This window comes from Macaca nemestrina, chromosome 13 (genome assembly GCF_043159975.1).
Source record: "Macaca nemestrina isolate mMacNem1 chromosome 13, mMacNem.hap1, whole genome shotgun sequence".
Taxonomy (NCBI): Eukaryota; Metazoa; Chordata; class Mammalia; order Primates; family Cercopithecidae; genus Macaca; species Macaca nemestrina.
In genome coordinates, this window is record NC_092137.1 from 8,924,304 (window position 1) to 8,944,358 (window position 20,055).

Genomic DNA, 20,055 nt, shown 5'->3' on the forward strand with positions numbered 1-20,055 from the left:
CGTATGCATACAGACATATACAGAGAACATGCCCTCGTCCCATACAAACAAGATGGGGAGGTCAGGGAAACCAGTGTGTTGAAGGAGAAACCCCCAGTGGCTGGGAAGGACACAAGTCACTGTGTGGTAGAGAACAAAGAGTGAGCATCCCACAAGCATTTAGGGAAGGACGGCCAACAGGAAGGAAGACAAAGCCAGGAGTTTTCTCACACTACAAACCTTTCTCCCCTACTGCTATGGTGGCAACAGGCATAGCTCAACCTGACCAGGAATGAATACAGTGGTTCTCAACCCTGGATGAAATCATTTGGCAAGCTTTAAGATCTGAGGGATCAGGAGCAGCACCTGGGCTGAGAACAGGCTGGGACCCCTATACGAAGTACAGTTGTGAGGGTTCTAGGTGCGGACATTCCCTGAAACACATGAAGCTGAAAGGGAATTCAATGATAATGTTTATTTGAAGAGCTTAATGCAATATTTACAAAATATTATTTAAGTGGCATCATCTTAATTTTATTTGTATTCAAATAAATAGCAATACAAACATACAGATTGAAACCAATGGCATCTTACCCGTCTATTGAGAGCTGTCTTGCTACCAAGTTTTGTCATCTCCCCAAGGCTGTTCTGTGAAACTCTTCTGTCAGCATCTTCCTGTATCCCTTAAAGAATTTATCAAGACAGCATCACTTACACCAAAATTCTGTTGTATATTTAAAGAAATGTGAAATAACAACATTTTTCAAGGTAAAAAAGAGAGTCGCCATAAAGAAACAACGAAACTATTTCAAACTCAAAGTACTTTAGGAGCCTGAGCTTTACCTGTAGTATCTGAGCATGGAACGTCCCCATTTGTTGCTGAAGTTACAAGAAATTTTCTTGCATTGCTCAGTCCACGACTATTAAGGAACACAGGCAAATGCACTATGTTGCGCATGTAGTCATGGCCATTTATATTCGAATCCCGAAGCACACTATTGAGGTTCTGGTTAATTGCCTTTATGATAATATGTGGATCACTTGCAAAAATGGCAATGAAAGGGCCTTTTGAAAACAGAACTCGGACCTGTGGTAGAAGACATGTACAGCTGTGACACACATTTTAATTGTCCAAAAGAATAAGGCATCTCTTCAAAATATGTGCTATCTTTTGGTGACTCTATTTCTAAACTACTATTTCTTGTTCATCAAAACTTATTCTGTACAGAAGCAAAGTTTATTGACAGCTCAGTCTAGGTTTGTTGTCATCTAACATGGATAAAATCTGCAAAGAAAATTTATATTGTCCTTCTTTCAGACATTTACAGTCTGCTAAAGAGATAAATCAACACACATGAGAAACATTCACGAACACACATGAGGTACTGGGCACACTGGTCTCTGCCCAAAGTCAAATCACTATTGCTCATAACATACCTTACAGAGAGCCCCACTGATGTACTTGCTTTAATTTAAAAAAAGCTACAAATTCTGTGGGCTTCCTGTGTTATCTTGGATTCTAACCATAACTATCTGCAAAGAAAAGCTTGAGCCACACTGCAGACTTAAGAGATGCTCTATTCATTTTTTTCTCACAGTGCCATTAAGCTAAATTATTTAAATCTCTTTGTGACTAAACATTTACTCTTTCTATGTTTCTGCATAAAGAATGGTTGTTTTTCAAAAGAAAAATCACAAAATGAATAGGAACTACTCAAATAAAAACAAATTCCATTCTATTTTTAGATATTTGTGAAGTCACACATTCTCTCAAGTGCCACAACATAACAACAGCGACTTTTGAGGTGGCGCAAACATACAGTGTCCAGCATCTGAAGGACTTTGTCCTGCTCACAGGCATCTAATCCATCAATGATGACGACCAGCCTTGTCTGATTCTGAGTGAAGCTGTCAATGGTTTTTGCCATCCTGGCCATCAATTCTACTTCACATTTAAGAACCTGTATTGCAAAGGAAGGTATAGAAAGCACTGAAGGAAGATCCAAGAAGCTTAAACATATTTCTTAGAAAATGTGATAGAAAGTCATCTAATAGGAACAGAAGACATTCAAAGTCCGTGCTGCCAGTTGTGGTTCCACTTAAAATAAGAGCAAGTACTTCACAATTTACCAAGTGACTACACATAAATTACAGCAGTTGATCCTCACAATGACACTGTGGGATAGACACTACCATATCTGTTCTAAAAAGAACAAACTGGGTTGAGTGACTAACTTGCCAAGGTCAGAGGCTCTGACTGTCAAAAGATTCAGATCTGGATGCAAATCCAAATGATCGAAGCACTACACTGCTGCTGGCTCCCTGATGGCATCTGACCTTGACCACAGGAATGAGCTGCAGAATTCTATAAAGTCCCTTTCACTTTGAAAAACAAAATCCTGTATTATTTATTTTGGTGGTTCAATTTGCTATTTTCAAACACAGATCTCTTTACTGGGCTCTAGAGGAACTTATATTATTAGATAGTAGTTGCTAACTCTTTCAAATAACTTATAAAAGTCTATTTTATAAAAACATGCTATTGTTATAATGTTTCTCACTCCAAATATGTATTTCCACTGGAAAAATCTGAAATAGAACTCAAAATAAATAAAAGGACTGCTGGTTTCTGGTTCTACATATATGTAAACACTTTAGAAGTGGCCACTCCTTGATTATGTATGCTTATATATGTGTGTGTGGGTGTGTGTGTGGGGGGGGGGGGGGGTGTGCGTATAATGTGCATATTTAATATGTATGATTGTATATGTAAATGAAATTAAGGACAACAATGATACTGGAGATGGGAGAGAGAAATTAGGATTATTTTGCTTTTATAAGATAAACTACCTGAGAAGTGATACAGTATTACTTGAAAGTGGGCTTGGATTCGTTGTAAACGCATATTGCAAACTGTAGGGCAACCACTAAAAAAAAAGTTTAAAAAAAAGTACAATTGATATGCTAAGAAAGGTGAGAAAATGAAATCATATAAAATGCTCAATAAAAGCATAAAAGACAAAAAGAAGAGTAGAAGACAAAAATAGGAACAAATAGAGCAACAAATAGAAAACAGTAGCAAATACAATAGATATTAATTCATCTAAATCAATTATCCCTCTGAATGTCAGTGTTCTAAAGATACCAATTAGAAGAAAGAGATGTCAGAGATGATCAAAAAACAAGAGCTAATTTTATGTTATCTACAAGAAACCCACCTTACATAAAAAGACACATGTAGATTAAAAGTAAATGAATGGAGAAAGATATACCAACACCAATCAAAAGAGAGTGGGAGTAACTATATTAATTTCAGACAGACAGAGTAGACTTCAAAGCAAGGAAAGTAACTGGGATTAAAGAGGGGCATTACATAACAACAAAGGAGCTAATTCTCTAAGGAGACATAACAATCCTAAACATTTACATATCTAAGAAGAGAGAATCAAAATATATAAAACAAAAGCTGACAGAACTGCAAGAAGAAATAGATAAATACACTATCATAGCTGGAGACCTCAACACCATTCTACAAGGACAGATGCAGCAGTCAGAAAACCAGTAAGGACGCAGTTCAGCTCAATACCACCATCAATCAACTTGGTATGACAGACATCTACAGTTACTTCATCCAGAAAAAAATAATTCACATAAAGCATTCACCAAGATGGACCACATTCTGAGCCATAAAACACACCATAACAAAATTTTTTTTTTTTTTTTGAGACGGAGTCTCGCTCTGTCGCCCAGGCTGGAGTGCAGTGGCACAATCTCGGCTCACTACAAGCTCCGCTTCCTGGGTTCACGCCATTCTCCTGCCTCGGCCTCCCAAGTAGCTGGGGCTACAGGCGCCCACCACCACGCCTGGCTAATTTTTTGTATTTTTAGTAGAGACGGGTTTTCACCATGTTGGCCAGGATGGTCTCAATCTCCTGACCTCATGATTCACCTGCCTCGGCCTCCCAAAGTGCTGGGATTACAGGCGTGAGCCACCGCGCCCAGCAACAAATTTAAAATAGAAATCATGCATACAATGTCTACCCTCGGTGGAATTAAACTAGAAATCAAAAACAGAAAGATAATTGGAAAATCCCAAAACATGTACAGATTTTAAAACACACTTCCAAATAACACATGGGTCAAAGAAAAAAAATCTCAAGAGAAATTTTAAAATATTTTGAACTAAATAAAAATGGAAACACAACTTATCAAAATTTGTGGGATGCAGCAAAAGAACTGCTAAGAAGAAAATGTATAGCACTGAATGCATGTATTAGTAAAGAATAAAGATATAAAATCAATAATCTGGCTGGGTGCAGTGGCTCATGCCTGTAATCCTAGCACTTTGGGAGGTCAAGCAGGGTGGAGCACTTGAGCTCAGGAGTTCGAGACCAGTGTGGGCAACACGATGAAACCCTATCTCTACAAAAATTAGCCAGGCGTGCTGGCATGTAGCCTGTGGTCCCAACTACTCAGCAGGCTGAGGTGGGAGGATTCCTTGAGCCCAGGGGGCAGAGGTTGCAGTGAGCTGGGATTGCACCACTGCACTACAGCCTGGGCAACAGAGTGAGATTCCATCTCAAAAAATAAATAAATAAAAATAAAATAAAATTAATAATCTAAGCTTCCACCTCAGGAAAGCAGAAGAAGAAGAGCAAATTAAATCCAAAGTAATCAGAAGAAAAGAAATAATAAAAACTAAAACAGAAATAAAACAATGAAACCAAAAGCTAGTTAGGTCAAAAGGTAAACACAACCAGTAAGCCTTGGACTAACTAAGATGAAAGAAGAGGGAACACAAGTTCAGAATAACAGCACATGAAAGACAGGTTATCACTTTAGACCTCATGGAAAAAATAGGATAATAAAGGGATACCACGAACAACTCTATGCCCACAAATTTGATAACTTAGATAAACGGACCAGTTCTTTGAAAGACATAATTTGCCAAAATTCATAGGAACAGGCCTGTATCTATTGAAGAAATTGCATCAATAATAATTTTTCAAAACAGAAAGCACCAGGCTCAGAAGGGTTCATGAGTGAAGTCTACCAAGCACTTACAGAAGAAATTATACTAACTCTACATAGCATCTTTCAGAAGACAGAAGCAAAGGGAATGCTTCCTAACTCATTCTATGAAGTCAGCATCACCCTAATACCAAAACCAAAGTCATGACCAGAAAAGCAAACCACAGATCAATAAATATCTCATGGACATAGATACAAAAATCCTCAACAAAGTATTAGCAAATCATATGCAAATATATAAAAAGAATTATACACCACAATCAAGTGAGATTTATGCCAGGTAGGTAGGGCTGGTTCCACATTCAAAAATCAATTAATGTAATCCATCACATCAACAGACTAAGCTGGGCACAATGGCTCACACCTGTAATCCCAGCACTTTGGGAGGCCAAGGAAGGTGGGTCGCCTGAGGTCAGGAGTTCGAGACCAGCCTGATCAACATGGTGAAACCTCGTCTCTTCTAAAAATACAAAATTAGCTGGGCGTGGTGGTACATTCCTGTAATCTCACCGACTTAGGAGGCTGAGGCAGGAGAATCGCTTGAACCCGGGAGGCGGAGGTTGTAGTGAGCTGAGATGGCACCACTGCACTCCTGCACTCCAGCCTGGGCAACAAGAGTGAAACTCAGTCTCAAAAAAAAACAAAAAAAAGAAAAACAGACTGAAGAAGAAAGATCACATGATTATATAAATAGATACAGAAAAAGCCAACACCCATTCATGGTAGAAACTCTCAGTAAACTAGAAACAGAGAGAAACTTCTTCAACTTGATAAAGAATATCCATAGTTAACATCATACTTAATGGTGAGAACATGAGAACATATACTAAGATCAGGAACGAGGCAAGGATGCCCCTTTTCTTGCCACTCCTTTTCAGCACAGTACTGGAGTCCTCACTAACGCACTAAAACAAACAACAACAACAACAGAGGAAAAAAAAGGTATGAAGATTGGGAAGAAAGAAAACTGTCTTAGTTCACAGGTGACTTGACTCTCTATGTAGAAAAACTGAAAGAATCAACAACAAAAAAACCTCCTGGGACTAACAATTATAGCAAGGTTTCAGATTAATATACAAAATTTGATCACTTTCCTATATATCAGCAATGAACAAGTCAAACATGAAATTAAGAACACAATTACTATCTATATTAACACTGCAAAAAATGAAATAGGTATAAATCTAACAAAATATGTATAAGATCTATATGAGAAAACTACAAAACTCTTGAAAGAAATCAAGGAAGAACTAAATAAATGAGGAGATATTCCATGTTCATGGATAGGAAGACTCAATATTTGACCTATAGATTTAATGCAATCTCAATGAAAATCCCAGCAAGTTATTTAAGGTGAATCAAAAGTTCCTATGAGGAGAAAAAGACCCAGAATAGCCATCACAATATTGAAGGAGAAGAACAAAATAGGAGGACTGACACTACCCAACTTCAAGAAAATAAAGCTAGAGTAATCAAACAGTGTGGTATGGGCAAATTAATAGACAAAGAGAAAAGAGAGCCCAGAAACAGACCTACACAAATGTAGTCAATTGGTCTTTGACAAGCGGCAAAGGCAATACAATGGAAGAAATAGTCTTTTTAACAAATCGTTCTGGAACAACTGGAAACAAAAAAAGAAAAGAAAGGGTAGAGAAAGAGAAGAGAGGAGAGGAGAGGAGAAGAGAGAGGAGAAGAGAAGAAAAGAGAAGAGAAGAGAACAGAAGAAGAAGCAAAGAAGCCAGCAAGAAAGCAAGAAAGAAGAGAATCTAGACACATTCACACTTCACAAAAATTAACTCAAAATAGCTCACAGACCTAAATGTAAAAATATAAAACACCTACAAAATAACAGAGGATAAAATCTAGATGACTACAGGTTTGGTGTTAACTTTTTAGATAGTACACCACAGCAAGATCCATGAAAGAAAGAATTAATAAGCTAGACTTCATAAAAAATGTCTGCTCTGCAAAAGACACTGTCAAGTGAATGAAAAGCAACCCAAAGAATAGGAAAAAATATTTGCAAAAAGCATGTCTGATAAAGGACCATTATCCAAAATATACAAAGAACTTTTAAAACTCAACAATAAGAAAATGAACAACCTGATTGAAAAATAAGCCAAAGACTTTAACAGCAAATTCACCAAAGAAGACATACAGATAGCAAATAAGCACATGAAAATACGCTCCACAACACGTGTCATCAGGGAAATGCAAATTCAAACAATAAGATACCACTGCACACCTATCAGAATGGCCAAAATCCAGAACACCAAAAATACCAAACGCTGGTGAGGATGTGATGTGGAGCAACAGGAGCCTTATTCATTTCTGGTGGGAATGCAAAATAGTACAGCCACCTTGGAAGACAGTTTGGTTGTTTCTAACAAAACGAAACACCATACAAGCTAGCAATCACACCCCTTGGTATTTACCCAAAGAGTTTTCAACTCCTTCATGTTCATACAAAAGCCTGTACACAAAAGTTTATAGCAGCTTTATTCATACTTGCCAAAACCTGGAAGCAATAAAGATGTCCTTCAGTAGGTAAATGTATAAATGAACTGTGATATATCCAGACAATGGAATATTAGCCATGCTAAAAAGAAATGAGCTAGCAAGCCATGAAAAGACACAAAGGGAAACTAAATGCATATGACTATGTGAAAGAAGCCAATCTGAAAAGACTACACATGTATGATTCAACTAGATGACATTCTGGAAAGGGCAAAACTATGGTGATAGGAAAAAGAAATGGTAGCCAGGGATTAGGGAGGAGGGTGGAGGGAAGGGTGAACAGGTGAAGCACAGAAGATTTTGAGGGCAATAAATCTACTCTGTATAAGACTATAATGGTGGATACATGTTACACATTTGTCCAAGCCCATAGAATGTACCACACCAAGAGTGAACCCTAACGTAAACTATGGATGCTGGGTGATTATGATGTGTCAACCTAAGTTCGTCAGTTGTAACAAATGTACTGCTCTGGTAGTAATGGTGCTAACTGGGGAGGCTCTGTATGTGTCGGGGAAGTGGGTATATGGGATATCTTTGCACCTCCCTCTAAATTTTGCTGTGAACTTAAAACTACCTTAAATTATAGTCTTGAATGAATGAATGAACAAATTAACTAACCTAAAATAAATGCAACACTTTAACACTTAGAGAGTATACTTTCTAAAGCCCAAATGAGCATGGCAGTGGCAGCACATTCACATTACAATTTTTTCTAATAACCAGTGGGTGCTTACTTTCATGAATCCTTCGCTTTTCAATTTGTGCAGTTTGGAGGCTGCATTATGGAGGCGCTTTCTTTGGGAATTCAGGAGGGAGTCCAGCACTTGCCACCATGTACGACAGTTCAACACAAAGGCCAATCCCACTATAGATGCGATTGATATGAGGACAGCATTTACAGTCAGATGCTTTGGGTCAACTCTAAATATAGCCAGAAGAGTAATTCCAGATATAATGCAGCCAATGATAAAAAGGAAGATGACAAAAGATGGGAGACAACATGTTTTTTTCCATTTCTTTTTACCTGTAATGCAACAAATGGTTTTAATAATTACTAATATATCAAGTATCTAGAAAATCCTAACATTATAGTCACAGTACCTGATGAGTCTAATGTTCAAGGTATGTTTCATGAAAATAAATTGAACATCCATCCCACCCCGACCCCTTACACACAAAGAAGGAAGGAAAGAAATCCTACCCTGAGTATCTTCAGTCTTGAATACTCGAAAAAGCCTGGTTGCCAAAAAGCCAAACTCTCTTTCACAAGCATCCGAGAGGGTTGCAATCATTTCAGCCAGAGAAGTTTCTCCACCTACACTGGACAGTCTATTGTAATCTGTAAACAAAAACCTTGAAGAAAAGAACAAATCAAACATTACTTTGGTATCTAAAGTAACAACTTAAATGTATATATGTCATCTTTGCATCATTTACCCTTTATTTTATTTCTCTTTCAAAATATTGTTTTTTAAATTCCAAGGAGGGAAAAGAATTTGTAATTAGGTAGCTTCCACTTCTAAAATCTTACATACTTTTCTTAGGAAAAAAACAGTAATAAAAGTGAAATATGCAGAGTCATATGAAGTAATTCTGACTAAGGACAGTCGGGGGAAAGTTATGCCAGAACTTAGATGTGGAGTACCGGACACCCCAGCAGACCTGATGACACAGTGGTTAAAAGGTGACACCCGTGTCATGATGTGACCACCAAGAGTTGCACAAAGAAAGTTTTCTAACACCAACGAAAGAGACTCTAACCCTGAAAAAATAGTAATTACATTCATTAAAGAATTTCAAGCCCAGTAATACCATTTAAAAACTCAAGTTTTAGAAAGGCTTATTTATAGCCTCAACATCTGCCAGGGATTGAGAAATAGTTGTAAAGTATTCTCTTCACAATTGTTCTTAAAAATTAAGTGAATTATTTGTATTCTGAGTCTCTGAATCATTATTATTTCTGTATTAGTTCCTTTCTCCCTTCCATCTGTAAATTAAACTCTCATCTCAGTCCAGTAGATAAGCATTGCTCTCAGAATACAATCTGCATTATACTGTGTGGTCTTGATGATGCTATTTTAATTGTTCTAACTGAAAAAAAAATACCACCTCATTAATTTAGACTGGTTTCCTTATTTTCTGTAAAAACATTCTCCCAATTATTTTATTCTGTTTTCCTTTTAACTTTTTCACTTTTAAATCCTTTTCTTAATACTTAATTCTATATGCTAGTTACTTAAAAGTTTTCACCTTTATTTTTCTCTTATATTCAGTTTTAATATTTTATCTGATTTGGCCTATTTATTTTCATCTTAAATTACACTTATTTTTTCTTATAATTTAAAATTGTTTCATCTTTTAATGCTTTTTATTTATTTAGAGACAGGGTCTCACTTTGTCGCCCAGGCTGGAGTGCAGTGGCATGATCTTGGCTCACTGTACCCTCAACCTCCCAAGCTTAAGCAGTCCTCCCGCTTCAGCCTCCCATGTAGCTAGAACTACAGGCGGGCCACCACACCCAGCTAATTTTTTTATTTTTTGTAGAGATGGGGTTTCGCCATTACCCAGGCTTGTTGTGAACTCCTGAGTGCAACCAATTGCCTGCTTTGGACTCCCACAGTGCTGGGATTACAGGTGTGAGCCACCACATCTGGCCTTAATACTATTTAAATTCTTACATTGCTTACTTCCATTGACTTTCTTTTGCTTTTAATTTTCTAGCCTTTTTTTTCTTTTTTTTTTTTCCATTTTACTTTCTTCTGGAGTCCTCTACCTTTCCTTTATTCCTGGACTTAAACATTTTTTCATCTTTTCTGTTTTCTCATACATTTCCTACTTAGTATGAATAATAATTTTAGATAGACATGTGAATATATTTCCTGAGCTGAGAAAAGCACAGCTCAGAGAGGGGAGCTGGGTTTCCCCAGGTTAACTGCTCACATAAGGAGGGGCCAGGTCTCCAACCAGGAGCTCTCTGGGAACCAAGGCCATTGGCTGGACCCTTCCTCCATCCAGTGCTCTCTTCAAAGTGTGTTCCAAAGGACAGTAACAGGTGACATAACAGGGAGAAAAGGTTTATGCTCAAATAAAATTTGGTAAATAAAGGTTAAACAGCTTTCTTTATGGAAAGGTGCCTCTGATCCTTTAACGTACAAGAGGGACACATAATCTGAAGTGTTTCCCACAGTATTTGACCAGGGCATGTTTTTATTTTTGTATGTAAAAGGTTCCAGGTACCAATGTTTTTTGGAACATACATTGAGAAATTATACTCTATAAACTTTTTTTTTGAGACAGAGTTTCGTTCTTGTCACCCAGGCTGGAGTGCAATGGCACGATCCTGGCTCACTGCAACCTCTGCCTCCCTGGTTCAAGCGATTCTCCTGCTTCATCCTTCCAAGTAGCTGGGATTACAGGAATGCACCATGATGCCCCCTCTAGTTTTGTATTTTTAGTAGAGATGGGGTTTCACCATGTTGGGCAGGCTGGTCTCGAACTCCTGACCTCAGGTGATCTGCCCACCTCGGCCTCCCAAAGTGCTGGGATTGCAAGGGTGAGTCACCGCGCCTGGCCCCTATAAATTTTTTGAAGTGAAAAATATTTTTTTCTGAATCTCACTGAAGATTTCTTCTGTCAAATGGAACAACTCACCTCACAGGTAAAGCTTTAGTAGTCTGCTCTGGCAACTCAGGTGGATTCACAAACATCAATTTAAGGAGGAGTTCCAAATATCCAATATGTCTTGCCAATCTAGTGCTGAGGACCCAGGCCCAATTCCAACTCTCTCCTTCTCTTCGTCCACCAAAGTAAATGACAACTGAAATTCACAGTTTAAAAAAGTTATCCAAAGCAGTCATCAGTCAAGCAGATCTTTTCTCCAAAGATCAAATATCAAGCAATGACAGCTAAGCTTACATAGCTTTCTATGGTCCCATACTATTTCCTAACTACTCCTCAAAGAATTCCATTAACCTCCCCTAAGATACAGTAGATATGAAAAACGAAAAGTAAACTGACTAAAATATGCCTTAAACAGAAACATAACTGCAGTTCAGATTCAAATGCAAATGACTTTGGATTTATCACTATTTGCAACTGGTAAAGTTGGTTATCAGTTCCTCTTACAGTAAATCTATTTCTTTTCTTGCAACTGAAGACACCCCCAAGAATAGGGATTATATTTTTTTACTTTGCTTTTAGATAAGATTAAAAGTACAGACATGGTCAAAATGCTCAAGAGCACGCCGTGATGGCTCAGAAGCCCTCTTTTCAGAAAAAAGATTTAAATATAAATCATTAATTAAAGTAAGTATAATAATCTAGGGTCTTACTCCAAGATTAACAAGTAGTACATTAGTTTATAAGCTACTTCCGCCAAGTTGTGAGTAATGTTTCTTTAGGAAAATTTATGAAGTAGCAAAAAGGTCAATTTTCTCACCCTATTAGTGAAAATCACATACAGGTTTTCAAAGACAGATAATGTTTTTTTCTTTATCTATGAATCTTAACATTTTCTCCATTTTTGAAAAAGATAAAAAGCAAAAACTTACTAAAGAATATATATAAGAGAGCCAAGCAGCTCAATGACACTGCTATTCCAAGATTCGGATGGACCGTGAAGGCAAACAATAAACCAAGCCCTCCACAAAGCAGCAGGGTAAGAAACACTATGAGCCACGAGAACTGAAAGAGAGGCTCGATCTGTTGTCCGGCGAAGGTTTTCATTTCATCTGAAAGATAATTTAGTATGAAACCTTATTCCTGTTTTAAGAAACACAACTTTTAACACGATTTGCAGTTTTCACATTTTCAATGTAAACATTTATTGGGCACTTTACTAGGTCCCTAGATAGAATACTGCTACTTAACCATTTTAACCAGTGTTCTCTTGCCAAGATGAACATCTCACCCCCAGGACCACAGCTAGGCCTGAATCACCACCCTCTCCTGCTTCACGTGGAGGATGTACGAAATCCCTTCTCTCATACTCCCACCTGTCAAGATTTTCTTGAGATTTTTTGTGGTTTGCATTAACACAAACATTACGCATATGCATATTGTTTCCACATGCAAAAATAATACTCTATATCTTCAAACTACATGTCACCACCATTCCACTGTGATCGTCCTCATCCCTTCTCCCTCCAATCACAATTGAGAATACTGTGCTTAAAGGTACATGTTGAGCCCAAAGGAGCCCCATACAAGTTATTCTTTGTACAAAACTCTGGGAAATTTTTACAGGCAATACTGAAACCTATCCTTGAAGAACGAGCAAGATTTTGCCAAGCAAAAGGCATACGTGTTAGGTGGGTGGTAGTGAGGCCAGCTAAGAAGCTGCTTATAGAGGGAGCAACCTGGGAAACACGTCTGGTCTGTTCTTGCAAGAGCAAACAGTCCTCTGTGACTGAAGCTGGGGCACATGCCAGAGGTGGTACTGGCAGGTGGGACCATGCAAACTGACAAGTCTGTGAAGGGCCCAAAAAAACCTGCCAGCAAGGGTTTTTATGTAGGTTTATCACACAACTGGATCTGCTTTAGAAAGAGAACTCAAATGACCATGTGAAGGACCAACCAGAGGGGAGTTCATCTCAGTAAAGCGTGTAACACACATGCTCATACAGAAAGCGGTCTTCCTCTTTATTTCAGAAAAATCCCCAGAGAAAACCTTGTTTTACATATAGAGACTTTGTATAAGCAAGCTCTTTACCTTCTAGTTTCTTGAGTAAGAAAGATTTCCCACTTCCCCACTGTGCATATAACCCCACACAAATAGGTGGCTGCATGGTCGGCTCACTGAGAATATCTGCTAGGGCACTGCTATATAAATCATACCCAAGCATGTCACCATCTGTTTCAGTAGGAGACAAGTGTCCTGTAATTAAAACACATCATATCTTACGTTAAACAGTGGAATTACTATTAGAAAGGAACACTATTTTCATTTATTGTTTACTTGATTAGAAAGGAAAAAATTATTTCAAATGTTTATAACCATGTAAAGACAGTTTCAGGGAGTCTCTGAGCCTACTCTGACTTGGAAGGCTACCTGATTTAAAATTTAAAAAAAAAGTTTCAGAGATTCTTAAATTACTATCATATTTCATAGAACTTAAGATACCTATTAATTATGAGATACATCTTTTTATATATAACTAAGAAAGAACAAAATGCTGCCAAATTGTGACATCATGCTTTCTTGCCCATCACTTACAAGACACATACCAATTTCAGAGATGTTAAATTATGGGAACAGTGTGCATTTCAGAATCAGTAACATATGATGATGAACACAAATGCGTATGTAAAATAAATTTAATATGTGTAATACCGACACAAAGAAAGTTACAAAATGTTACTGAAGAGCATAATAGGTAAGAGAAAAAGAAACACTCTATGATTCCAAGCAGAAAGGTTCAGCAATTCTCCCAAATTATTCTGTCACTTCAAGGTAGTTCTAATTAAAAACCCATGAGAATTTTGTTTTAATTGAAAGGAAAGAAGAATATGTAAGAACAGGAAAAAATAATAAAGACTACTGAAGGGTAGTTGTCACTGGAGAATAAAAATGTAAAACAATAATTTGAACATTCTGGAACTCATACAGGATATTAACATAAGTGGCATTTCAAATAAGGCAGGAAAGGATGAATTAGTAAGTGGTGTTGGGAAAGTTTAATCATTCATGAAAAAAATTAAATTAAAATGCTACATACCTCATAGCCTTAACAAAATTTTCTGAAACATTAAAAAATTAAGTAGAAAAAAGTAAAACCATAGAAGTAATAGAAGAAAATACAGGAGAAACTTTAAAAATCTTTGTTTAAAAAGGCTTTTCTTTCTCAATGTAATACTAAGGCCAGAACTGCAGGAAAAGACTAATGAATTAACTACAAAAATGTAAAACTTTTGAATGCGGAATAAAAATCCATGACCATCAACCAAGAGTATGCTGAGGAGAGGGGAATGCAGCACATAGGACACACCCAGGATCAATATCCATAACACAGAAAGACTCTTACATCAATTTTTTTTTAATATTGAAAACTAAAAAGTGGACAAAGGATACTAAAAGGAAACTGGCAAGAATACAAGTAGCCTATGAATATATTACATATTATCTAAGCCAAAAGGCTCAGAAGCAATAGCCTGTAAATATATTACAAGATCTTAATTTCACTAATAATTTTAAAACACAAATTGAAATTAGATTTTTTTTTCTTATTTATCTGATTTGCAAAGAGTAAGAGGCTGGAAATACCCAGTGCTAGCAAACTTGTGGGGAATTGTGGTATCTTACACTGCCAGAGGGAGAAGAAATTTTTACAACCATTTTGGAAAGTGTATCGAAACTACTGGCATCCATTGACTTAGGAATTATACTTGTGGGAATTTACCCTAAGAAAATAATCCTAATTGTACCCCCTGAATCTCTAATACTGTTTTCAAAAGAAAGAAAAAAAATCCTAGAAATAAGAGTCAACGAATATATGTACAAAGGTGTTCGCTGCAGCACTAATTGTTAGCAAAACTAAATATTCACCAACAGAGAACTCAATGTACTATGATGAAAAATTATGCAATAATTAAAATATGATACGTTAAGCTTTTGTAACATAGTATAACTCAATTTTTATTTTTTAAAACTATATAGTATATAACATTTTTATAAGCATAAAGAAAAGCCTGGAGGGTCATTTAAACAATTACAAGTTGGGAGATAGGGGATAATGGGGAATTTTCACTTTCTGCTATACTTACATTTTCATTCCTGAAATGTAATTAGTGCACATTACTATTATAATAAGAAAAAATATTTTAAAATACAAAAATCTTAAAAAAATAGAATCATGGCCAGGCACAGTGGCTCATGTCTGTAATCCCAGCACTTTGGGAGGCCAAGGTGGGAGGATCGCTTGGCCCCAGACTAGGGAACATGGCAAGACCTCGTCTCTACAAAAAAAAATAAAAAATTAGCTGGGTGTGGTGGCATGGGCCTGTAGTTCCAAGTACTCAGGAGGCTGAGGTGGGAGGATCGCCTGAGCCCAGGAATTTGAGGTTGCCGTGAGCTATGACTGCATCACTGTACTCCAGCCTGGGCAACAGAGGGAGACCCAGTGTAGTGGTACGATCTTGGCTTACAGCAATCTCCATCTCCCTGGCTCAAGAGATCCTCCCACCTCAGCCTCCCAAGAAGCTAGGACTACAGGCACACCACCACACTCAGCTCTTTTTTAAATTTTTTGTAGAGATGAGGCCTCACTGTACCGCCCAGGCTTGTCTCAAACTCCTGCGCTCAGGCAATCCTCCTGCCTCGGCCTCCTCAAGTGCTGGGATTACAGGCATGAGTCACCATGCCTGGCCTTATTTTCCATACTTTTTAATGGAACATTCATTATTTAAAAGCTCAGTTCGGAGAAAAACTCAATACTTACTGGCTCCAAATATTTGAGTTAAAATACTCTTCTGATGGCTACAGTCAATATTGTAAGGAGTCTCGCCTGCTTTGTTGGGCCTATAAAGTAAGCGCCCATCTTTGGGATTTCTTAAAAGCAGTTCTGCCAGTTTCCGGCTCCTTCCACGAATAGCAATATGCAAGGGAGTGTCTCCTTTCTGTGAAATAATAGTAGGAAGCTTGAACGTTCTTATCTTTGTATACAGTGTGCAGAGTAACAACATCCATGTTTCTGTAAAACAAACTCTGAACTTTTCTTATTTTTCACATAAAGCACATATATAATATGAATTTTTATCTCTACCTTCCCCATAATTTCTTTCTGTAGCTCCTCACCCAGCTTTGCTCAGATATTATTTCTCCCACAGCCCTCTAGAATGAAGGTCATTCTTTTCTCCTTCCCTTAACTCAGTGAAAGAGGAGAAGCAACAGGCTTTCTCCCTGCAGCTCCTCCTAGGCCTTGGGTCCACTTCATTTGTATCCCTCCATCATCCAAATATTTACTGTCCAAGGATGTCAACTACCTTCCTCAACTAATTTAAATTCTATTTCACAGCTCTCTTCATTTGTCTAGAAAGCCTTACAATCCATGCTGACAGCCATCTAACACAAGTAATCTTGCCAGCTCCAGTAACCTTTGTCAACCATTTGCCACAGTGAACCCTTAAATCTCATCACTCTACATTCTCAACCTGAGTCCTCTAGGTACAGCTATCCTCCTCCAACTCTCTCCTCAACTCTTCCATTCTCCTCACCTTTCCACTCTCCTCACCTTTCACTTTTCCCTATCAACCCACCTTCTCTCCATATTAGGATCTCCAATCACATGAGAGTTCACATCCAACACTAAATGAAAGCTAACATGTAAATTTCAAAAGCCCTCTTCGGGCTGCAAAGTGCTCTCCTACTGGTTGCTTCACAAACACCTTAACAAATTAAATTATTGGTTCTCATCCACACTGATCTCCAGGACACTAAATGAAAATGACCTACACATTCTTCCTCTGGCTTCCAAGGCACGACCTTATCTTGATCTTTTCATCTTCTAGACTCTCCTCCCATGTCCTAAAAAGTGTGGCACCATAACTATGCACGAAGTTCACTATACGCAAGGTTCTGTGCTTTGTACTTTAGAGGATATAAAGATGAAAGACAAAACAGTTGCTGACCTTAAGTAGCTTATGTTGTAATAGGAAGAGACCGAATAAACATGCACAATTTAAAAACTGCAGTATGACACACAGCATAAGAGAAGTCCATTTTTGACTGCAGCTTTCATCTTTCTTCACACTGATCATCTTAGTCACTCCCATGCAACTCTCTATCCTAGTAACTAACTGCCAAATTTCCATCACCGGCCTTGATTTCTTGCCCAGATTCCAATACTAGATTTCCCAATGTCTACTGGCCACAGACGACTGAATGTCTTATCAGCCCTCAAACTAAACATATCCAAACCCAATTTCATCTTATTTTCACATCTCAATTCTAATTCTCATCCCCAAACCTGTGAGAAGACAAAACAGCAGCAGCAGCATTTCTGCCAGATAAAAAAATTCTATAAATGCAGGGAGGATATCAGCACACTTGGCTGACAGGCTGAAAATAATCAGAAAGCAGTGATGGGCAAGGTAAAAATAACATTAATCATCACTTTTAAAATTGTTTTTATGAAATTCTCTATGAAGATCCAGGTTCAAGACTTTCATAAGTGTGTATCCCAAATTCTAGCAGGATAGTACTTTACCCATCCTCAGTAAGATGTGTTCATGAATGAACAACTGTTCCAACTATCATGTGTATTTGTCAACAAGTATCATGTGCTGACTCTGGGCACAGCAACACACAAAAGAATACCAAGGCAGAGGCCTTCAAGAAACTTATGAATTAGTATAAAGCAATTACTTAAAATAGCATATTATATAATTAACAAGGCTATATGGAACCTTGAAGAGTCTGGTGGTTCTATATCGCAAATTGGGGGACCAGTGTCAGATGAGTCAATGGCAGATTGAGAAAAACAGGCATTATAAGAAATTTTCTAGAAAGCTACACATACTCCATTTTGAAAACTCTTCTTTGACTTTATATCTTCTAATCTTTAATATTAAAGTTTCCTTTCTTTGATATGACATTATGTTAATATGGTAATGACGGGGGAGGTGCTTTCATGTTTTAAAATAATATTGTAACTTAGCAAAATGAAACACAAATGCATTGATTCTTGACTCTCTGTTTTTGTTTAACTGCCTTATAACTAACAGAAAAACAAACTTCAATCTGTTATTAAATAGTAAAGCCCTAATCATATTATTCATCAGAGGAGAAAATTTACAATATTATTTCTTACTTCATACATCAATTAGTTTACTCTGGGGGAAAATCAGTTTAAAGTACAGAAAGAAATAAGCTTGTTTAAAACAAAAAGAAACTAAAATGAAAAATCAAATCTATATGAAGTATTAAGCCACTTAGAGCTAAACTTATTATAGAAAATACAAAAATTTCTCTAAAAGGCTAAAGCAAGGACATGCAGCAGAACAAACACATTATCTCCTGTCAGTGAACATTAATGCCGTCTGCTTTGAGAGTCGGCCTCCTCCAGCCCCTGTGCATTCTTTCCTCCTGTTTATCTGCAACAAGCTCTACCCTGATGAAGGCGGAGCCTCCTCCTCATGTGGTGGTCAATGGCAGTGCCCCACAGCTGCTGTGAGCCATAGAAGGAAAATGGGAAGCAGCTGCATTAACAGCACACTGAGCCTGCCCCCTCCTCAGCGTGCTACTGTGTGGGATCCAAATCCCACACAGACATCCCCAGCAAGTCATCTCTCCCCACACAACCTAAAATCAGATCCCCATTAAATCCCCTCCATACAGAGGTCAGTCTACCAACAGCTGTCCATACAGTGTTCTCTCTGCACAGATGTTTCACCTTATCTACAGCAGACACTTTCGCGCCTTTATCTAGTAGCAGCTCCACCACTTCAATATTTCTCATCTTGGTAGCCTTTATAAGTGGCGTCTCACCATCCTGTGGGCACAAATAAGAACATTTGCCAGATTAATAGTTTGACTCCTGTGTTTATGTCATACAAATGCACATGTCAAGAAATATCTGACTCTGGTAACAGTCTATATTTAAAACCCCCTCAAGAAAACATAAAAGCAAACAACAAAAAAATGTTTTTCCTTTACAACCACTCATTTGTATCAAAGTGACTTTAAATCACGTAGCCAGGTGTGGGACCTGCCCCACCTGCTCGTAAGCTACAGCCGGCAGCAGTGGCTGCTTCTGCCCTTCCCCAGGTTCTACCACTGACCTGGGGCAGCTCCCCTCCAGAGGCTACTTCCCGTTCTCCCCACCAGCCAACCCACAGCCCAGCCTGTCAACATCCAGGTAAGCCAGTGTCCAGAGTTTTTCAGAAATGTATACCAATATCACTTCAGTTCTCAGTGAAACCTTTGAAACAAGCAGTATGCCTTCAGAAAACCTCAAAAAAGTTCATGATTGCTTTCAAAACCAAAGGAAGGGAAGCAAGAAGAGACCACAATTCAGCACTTAGTTAGACAAAAATCTCATCAGAAGCCACAGGTAGTCACCCTGGCTGACACCAAGGTCCAAAAGAAAAAGAAAAAAGAGGATTAAGGAGCCACCTGCAAACCAGAAGGTATCTCAGAAATTTTCTACCCTGGGGTACTAGAAGTACCATCATTGAGTTAGAAATTGGCTGGTCCTGATCTACAGCAGATGACATGGGATTGTCTTATGGGTGACTCTATAATTTTGCTTTATTCATTAAGAATTCCTGTCATATCAACCCAGAATTCCAAATATATTTTCCCCATAGAAAACTATTACACATAGGCTAAATAGGAGACCACAGTATTAGATAATTTTGTATTTTTTACATGATTTGAGTAAAATAGTTGAAAGTGGCTAGTGTAGGGAACCAACCACCAGTCACAATGGTTGTTTACATATTCATTTAAAGAGACAGGGTCTCACTCTATTGCCCAGGCTGGCCTGGAACTCCTGAGCACACGCAATCTCCCCACAAAGGAATGTGTTC

General features: G+C 37.9%; 1 protein-coding gene across 25 annotated transcripts in view; it reads right to left on the reverse strand.

The window, feature by feature from the left end:
• The window catches only part of LOC105486521 (kinase D interacting substrate 220), a 118,397-nt gene that overhangs the window by 57,783 nt on the left and 40,559 nt on the right, over nt 1-20,055 (reverse strand). For all 25 annotated transcript variants that reach the window (XM_071076194.1, XM_071076193.1, XM_024794323.2 and 22 more), the window contains 10 exons: nt 18,918-19,016; nt 15,966-16,143; nt 13,241-13,405; nt 12,081-12,260; nt 11,182-11,347; nt 8,732-8,883; nt 8,265-8,554; nt 1,800-1,940; nt 823-1,066; nt 574-662 (listed from right to left, as the gene is read on the reverse strand). In XM_071076194.1, coding sequence (XP_070932295.1) covers nt 574-662; nt 823-1,066; nt 1,800-1,940; nt 8,265-8,554; nt 8,732-8,883; nt 11,182-11,347; nt 12,081-12,260; nt 13,241-13,405; nt 15,966-16,143; nt 18,918-19,016 — 1,704 coding nt within the window. The remainder of the gene's footprint in view (nt 1-573; nt 663-822; nt 1,067-1,799; nt 1,941-8,264; nt 8,555-8,731; nt 8,884-11,181; nt 11,348-12,080; nt 12,261-13,240; nt 13,406-15,965; nt 16,144-18,917; nt 19,017-20,055) is intronic.